General features: G+C 36.8%; 1 protein-coding gene across 11 annotated transcripts in view; it reads left to right on the forward strand.

The window, feature by feature from the left end:
- Positions 1 to 4,365, forward strand: part of LOC123537534 (uncharacterized) — a 41,587-nt gene extending 37,222 nt beyond the window's left edge. For all 11 annotated transcript variants that reach the window (XM_045321333.2, XM_045321323.2, XM_045321329.2 and 8 more), the window contains exon 2: positions 1,816 to 4,365. In XM_045321333.2, coding sequence (XP_045177268.1) covers positions 1,834 to 2,949 — 1,116 coding nt within the window. In that variant the 5' untranslated portion in view covers positions 1,816 to 1,833 and the 3' untranslated portion in view covers positions 2,950 to 4,365. The remainder of the gene's footprint in view (positions 1 to 1,815) is intronic.
- Positions 4,366 to 7,874: the final 3,509 nt, after the last annotated feature.

Here is a 7,874-nt window from a genome sequence, read left to right on the forward strand (position 1 = left end):
GATAAGAGAAATATCGCTATGGTCTCTGCTGTGGGAAATCACATATCAGGTTACTACTTCTGTTTCAATGATTCGTCAGATTGACTCATATCATATCATATACTTTTATAGGATATATTTCAAGGTAGTTAGAAGGTAGTAAGCTTCTTCATTTCCCTATATGTTATTACGACCTTCGTTCGGGCTCCAACTCCTTGAATTATTTTGAAACTGTATTCCCACTTAAGTAAACCTTTCTTTTTGCAAAAAAAAAAATAATACATGCACACATCTAAATAAGGTAAAAACAGTTTGTTTACAATAAACACAGTGTACTTGTATTTAAAAAAAAACGTTAAAAAAGAACAAACGAATCGTAAACATGCCGCACCTGTATTTTATTTCTTACATACCTCTTACATTGTAACTTACGAAATGTAAATAAGTTATAAAACAGCATCAATCAGCGTCTCTCCTTGCTACATTTGACACCCTGTAACCTTAAGGTTGCCTTTGGATAAATCTACCATAAATGGACAAAATGTCAGATTTGAAAGCTGTTGAATAAATTATAAATGTGTATCGTACATGCGTGGATAAATTAACAAATGTCTTAGTCATAACTAAACAAGATCCATCGTTTGCAATTAGCATCTGATAAATTAATTTGCAATCTTATTTTTAGCTCGACTATTCGAAGTATAGGGGAGCTATCCTACTCACCCGGCGTCGGCGTGAGTGTGAGCGTGAACATGAGCGTTAGCGTTAGCGTGAGCGTCACACAAATGTTCAAGTTTGCGTACCACTCCAACTGTTTTCAAAGTCTATTGAGATATTGCTTTCATATTTTGCATACTTGTTTACCATCATGACCCCAGTCTATAAAAAGGAGGAGGCAACTATATCAAGCATTTTGACTGAATTATGGCCCCTTTTTGACTTAGAATATGCTTATTGTAATGTTAAAGTTTGCGTACCACCCCAAATATTTTTTAAGTCCATTGAGATATTGCTTTCATATTTTGCATACTTGTTTACCATCATGACCCCAGTCTCTAAACAGGAGCTGACAACTCTATCAAGCATTTTGACTGAATTATGGCCCCTTTTCGACTTAGAATATGCTTATTGTAATGTTAAAGTTTTACTCATAGCTTATATTATACTATCAAGCAATGAGAATAGTTGAGCGTGCTGTCAACTGACAGCTCTTGTTTTATATAGTTTATATATCAGTGGGTGTAAGATTTTGAAAAGATTTGTATGTAAAAAACGTCGCTCATAAATGTTCGTGTGTATCATGTCTTTATTTTCACTAATACAATGTATTAATAAAAAAAATCTCTAGAAAGGTCACAGAGCGCTGAACTTTAACAATACAATTCATGCAACGCGGTGCTCGGGAAAGAACCTTGGCCAACACGAACAAATATGATCATTACTTTATATCACAGATAGGAGCCTTTATGATCGAGTGGTTAAGGTGGCTGACATTGGACCCATGTGTCCCTGAAAAAGCAACCCATCTGGCTAATGGAAAGTCCCTGCTTCTACCCAGGTGCCCTGTTTATATCTGGAATAATGCCTGGAGATGCACCAGGGGTCTTTCTCTATTTAAATAGTGTGACTACAAACCCAACAAATATACAAAAAAAAAAACAACAACAACAACAAATTGTGTCGCTCTTAAATGTTCATGTGTATCATCTTTTATCAATTAAAAAAAAAACTTTAGAAAGTCTTTTATTGCATCTGCCATATTTCATTGCAGGTGTCTGGAATACTATTAGGGCGATCGTAAGGGAGTGTTATATTTTTTTCACTTTATCTTTCCAGTTACTGTGATTCGCCGTGATGGCGCAGAGAATTCCAATCTTTAAAGACGATCTCAGTTTCGCAGAACGCCAAAGTCGAGTTTGGGGAGACATGGAGCGAGATTTGGAAAGACGCAGACGGGAATGGGAGGATGAAATTGAGCGCATGCGCAAAGACTTTTTCACTCTAAAACCGGAAGACAATGGACGATTAGAATCGATCAGTGACAAATTTAAAATGGGAGATAGCTTGAAGGATGAGGCAAGAGGTGTTGTTGAACAAGACGAACATGGCAAACCAGTATTTCGCGTACGGTTTAATGTTGCTACTTACCAGCCAGAGGAAGTAAGTGTTAAAATAGATACGAATAAGCTTATTGTACACGCAAAGCATGAGGAAAAATCTGGCAACAAAAGTGTCAGTCGCGAATATAGCCGCGAAGTGGATTTACCACGTGATATCGATGCTATGGCCCTTCAGTGTTCTATCTCAACTGACGGAATTCTAACCGTCGAAGCACCAATGCCAAGTCAGCAGTACGGAGCGGTCAAAGACGGCGGAACACCGCGAGCTATTCCGATGGAGCACATCATCCAAACAAGCACTGCGCCGCCGCCTGTAGCAAGTGGAGCTCGCAATACACCTCCACCAGTGCAGCCACAACAACAACAAACGCTACAGCATCAACCACAACAGCAGAAGCATTCGTCAACCTTCACGACTTTCTTGTCGGGAGCATCACCACAGAAAAGCCAGACGACACAGCCTGTGACGTCATTTCCGCCGCAAAGCCCTCCACAGGCAATGTCTTCACCTCCGCCACCGCCACCTCAGGCAAGTTCATTCAGCAATATACAAGAATCAGATAGAAAGTTCAAAGTTGATGTGGATATTGAAGATTTTGCGCCAGAAGAACTTTCAGTTAAAACGGTAGACCGGAAGTTAGTTATTAGCGCGAAAAGGGAAGAAAAGTTAGGAAACAGAACATCAACAAAAGAATTGAATAGGGAAATACACCTTCCGGACACTGTTGATCCATATTCTGTGAAAGCTTTCTTTTCTGACACTGGGAAATTGATTGTAGAAGCACCATATGTAAGATCTGTGCCGATTTCGCATTATTCAGACGGATTTAGCAACGTAGCCGGACGATAACATTAAAGAAAGTAAGGCCAAGGAAAAATGATCTGTTTCTTGTCTATTTTCATTATCAACAAAGTTGTCCCTGGTTTAACTAGAACTACTTATCACGCGTTATGGGGAATCAGATAGTTCTTATATTCTGTTTTACCCGGAAGGGCATTAACACGGAAAGGCATTGCACGGAAGGACATTTAGAAGCAAAACTATGACAACATTATCATGCCTCCGCGCCACTCACATGTTAGGTCTATGAGAGACCTGTTTGGATAACATACGTCGGAAAAATATATCATATGACTTTGATTCATACTCTCTCGTGAATGAATTAATTTGCGTAGGTTTTGAAAGAGTCGTAATGGGCGTCTGTGACTTACTAGTAACTCGACGAAACAAAAGCAAACGATCTAATAACTACAAGTTGGAGTGAAAAACAGTATTTCCTTGACTTTTCTTTACAGTTCTATATAGTAGTGGTATATTTCTTCGTGACAATGAAAGCTGAAAATTTTGATAATGTGAAAGTGCAGTTTGAAGAATTTGACGTGAAAATGTAGGTTGATGAATTTGCTAGTGTGAAAATTGAAGTTCATTATATTTAGAATAAGGGATCAGTTATAGTGTACTTTTACATATGGTTAGCACAACAGTATCATGGCTCAATGAGTAGTCATATGTTAGAAAGACGAAAAATTATGGTCGAATTCTATTGACGACTGGTTGACGGACAAGAAACAGACATTTTATGCCTAGCTAGATGTTAAATATGTTGCATTCTGAAGTATTTATTACATTCTGAGATTAAGCAGTAAAACTAAATATAGTGTAGATAAATATGGTTTAATAAGCAGACGATAAATGTTAATACTGTCGTCTGCAATTTTGAGTTAGTGTATTAGAATAGTGCTTTACAAGACTTTTTTTCAGTTAATGACTAATTTACAGTCTGTTGTCAGGTATGTTTAAGGGGAGTTAAAAATTTATTGCTTTTAAGCATGATTGTAGTAGGTAATTTGTTATAAGATACATGTAAATGAAAACGAATGTATATGTATGTCTATACTGTCCACACCTATTAGATAAATGAACATTTGTCAAAATTGCTACAGACTCCATAAATCATTGTTACAAATTTGCTCTTACTTTCGGACACACAGAAATAGCCGTCATCATGTAAATGTTACAATAAAATAGTCCACATGAACTTGATGATGATGTAATTCGGTTTTTATAAATGTGAAGTATTTTACAGCATTAAGCCAAAGAAAAATACATACGTTGAAAAATGAAACACTAATTGAAGTTATTTATAACACCTGTCATTTATGTATTTAAGCATGACATATGCCAGTATGTAAAATATAGTTTATTTTCCATTTCATATTTAATTGTCTTAATGTCTGTATTAAATCTTTATGCATTTGAAACGCACATATTTTGTTCTTTTAGAATGAAAACGCCCCTCGAGGTACCGAAGACTACAACCAGTCGTCTGTCCGTCTGTTTGTTTGTCTTCTTGTTTCTTTAGGGAGAGCAGTTTAAATCGGATGTTTACTGAAACATTTTATCAGCTATCGGGATCCGATCTGGGATAAGATTAAAGTCCAAAAGATTTCAAATTTCTGAGGGAGAAAAAAAAGTTTTGTCGTCTGTCGTATACTATGATTTGCAGTTTATTTTCCATCTGTCAATTGTATTCAGTCAAATATATATGTAACTATGACTGTTTCAAGGTTCTCGCGTGAGCCAAATATAAGAACGTCTGGTGTTGTAGTCATAAAAGCATCAGATTTTTTTTATTAATCCCCCGCCGTGGCGGAGGGATTATAGGAATGGTCTGCGTCCGTCCGTCCTTCCGTCCGTCCGTCCTTCCGTCCGTAACAAAATCGTGTCCGGTCCATATCTCCTAAACCCCTTGAAGGATTTTCATGAAACTTGGGTCAAATGATCACCTCATCAAGACGATGTGCAGAACCCATGAGTCAGCCTTGTCGGTTCAAGGTCAAGGTCACAACTCAAGGTCAAAGGTTTGAGCCTGCCATTTTGTGTCCGCTCTATATCTCATAAACCCCTTGAAGGAATTTTATAAAACTTGGGTCAAATGATCACCTCATCAAGACGATGTGCAGAACCCATGAGTCAGCCATGCCGGCTCAAGGTCAAGGTCACAACTTAGGGTCAAAGGTTTTGAGCCTTCCATTTTGTGTCCGCTCTATATCTTCTAAACTCCTTGAAGGATTTTCATGAAACTTGGGTCAAATGATCACCTCATCAAGACGATGTGCAGAACCCATGGGTCAGCCTTGTCTGCTCAAGGTCAAGGTCACAACTCAAGGTCAAAGGTTTGAGCCTTCCATTTTCTGTCCGCTCTATATCTCCTTAACCCCTTGAAGGAATTTTATCAAACTTGGGTCAAATGATCACCTCATCTAGACGATATGCAGAACCCATGAGTCAGTCATGCCGGCTCAAGGTCAAGGTCACAGCTTAGGGTCAAAGGTTTGAGCCCTCCATTTCGTGTCCGCTCTATATCTCCTAAACCCCTTGAAGGAATTTTATAAAACTTGGGTAAAATGATTACCTCATCAGAACGATGTGCAGAAATTCTGAGTCAACCATGCCAGCTCAAGGTCAAGGTCACAACTAAGGGTCGAAGGTTTGAGCCTTCCATTTTGTGTCCACTCTGTATCTCCTAAACCCCTTGAAGGATTTTCATCAAACTTAGGTCAAATGATCACCTCATCAAGAACTCACGAGTCAGCCATGTCAACTCAAGGTCAAGGTCACAACTGAAGGTCAAAGGTTTCAGCTCTGTATCTCCTAAACCCCTTGAAGGATTTTCATGAAACTTGGGTCAAATGATCACCTCATCAAGACGTTGTGCAGAATTCATGAGTCAGCCATGTCAGTTCAAGGTCAAGGTCACAGCTAAAATCAAAGGTTTACCCTTTCACTATCCATAGCAGTGGCGGGGGATATAGCTGTCTTTCAGACTGCCTTGTTTGAGTTACTATTTGATCCAGCTTTTCCGTTTTCTCTTTAAACATATGGAAATACCGTTCATTTTATATACCATTCTAAATAATTCAAATGAAAGTAATGTTTGAGATTTTTTTGAATTTTCAAAATACCTCTTCAGACGGCTTTTATAGGGCAGTGTCGCAATGTAAATATATAGCAAGTAGTACACATTCCTATATTTGGTAACAGGCCCTATATTTATTAACCCCTTTCTGTTTCGGGAACAACGAATAGAGTTCCTGAACAGGAAATTTCCCCTTGCAGATAGTAGTCTGAGGACTTGTGGGATATGTGATGATTGTTTGGTCTCTTTTTACATCATTTTAACAGTATTCAAAGTTTCAGTTAACATAATCCTGCTCATAGATTTGTCTCCATACCGACCAGTTCTCCATAAGTGACAACTTGCTCACATCAATCAGTGGTGGAGGACTCCAGACACTATCATCTGTCAAACTGTCTCGGAGAACCTAAGCATTTAACTCACTACCTCTCGATATACTACACAAACTCAGCAGTCAGTAGGATAATGTAAAACCTACTGACATGACCAAAATAACGGCTTCCTTTGAAACAGTTGCCCCACAGAAAAGAAATCAGAAGTAACTAAAGACGAAGAAGAACAACAACAAACAAACAAGCATACTATGTTTATTGATATATTCTTATAGTATTAGAATCTGCTCACATTACATAAAATATATAAAGTTCTAAAAATAGCACATAAATGTGTTTCAGCGTATGTCAACATTCAAAATAAAACAACTTTGATGACAAAAATGTCAGGTATCATATACAATTTCTTACTATGAAGGCCGGTACACCATGCTAATTGCCAAATGCTATAAATGACAAATACTGAATGCCATATACTTAATGCTAAATGCAACAAACTAAACAGTATATCGAGGGTTCAATGCAATAAGGGCGTATCTGATTATCATATGATTAATATATGTAGATACGCCCTTATTGCGCTGAACCCTCGATATGTCAAATAATTGGTGCTAAAGGCAAAATGCTAAATGTCAGATAGCGAATGCTAATTGCCAAATGATAAAGTCTGATCATCAAATTCTTGAACTATCAGAGTTAATAAGTGGTAATTCTTAAATCAATAAATGTAGCTCTACCAGTCTGATTTTAAGCAATAATGTTCTACCAGTCATGGAAACATGTGACCAAAAATGTTTGCTCTAAACACTATGAAAAAAGTTTTTTGTAGGAAAGTTATGTAATAAAGGCCAATTACTAAAGGATGCATTCATCTATCAATATATTCAGCTCTTTATTTCAATAAGCAGTTAGTAGTAAGCATTTGGCAATTACTGTTTCGCATTTCGCAATTTAAAATTTTCATTTATCATTTTACAATAACCATTTGACAGTCAATATTTGACAATAAGCATTTGAAAAAGCATTTTGCATTAAACATTTGGCAATTAGCATGGTATACCGGCCGTCCATATAATTTCATATTAAAACTTATTAATTTTATGAACTATTATTTCCCTGCACACTTAGTTATTTGAGGAAAGTATAAATATAGATATTTTGAACATTAGAAATACATTTAAAAAAAAAAAATATGTAAATTAACTTTTTTTAAATCTCTACAAAATGTACACACAATTATTTGATAATGTTTGGCTTGATATTCTATGATTTTAGCCAAAATAGCTATTTCAATGGAATATGATAATGAGTTTATGGATTTCAACTTTTGCAGGTAAAATGGAAAGAATTATTATGTTCTTTTGGACTATATTCATTGACTGATGCAGCCATGTAATCCACAAAAATTTGTCAGTTTACCATGTAAACTGACAATATGTACTATAAAAGCAGAAATTTTCGCATGGGTTTAAATTCGCTATATTCGCAAGGCCCTACACATCGCGAAAATTAATCCTCATGTA

This window comes from Mercenaria mercenaria, chromosome 17, assembly GCF_021730395.1.
Source record: "Mercenaria mercenaria strain notata chromosome 17, MADL_Memer_1, whole genome shotgun sequence".
Classification (NCBI taxonomy): Eukaryota; Metazoa; Mollusca; class Bivalvia; order Venerida; family Veneridae; genus Mercenaria; species Mercenaria mercenaria.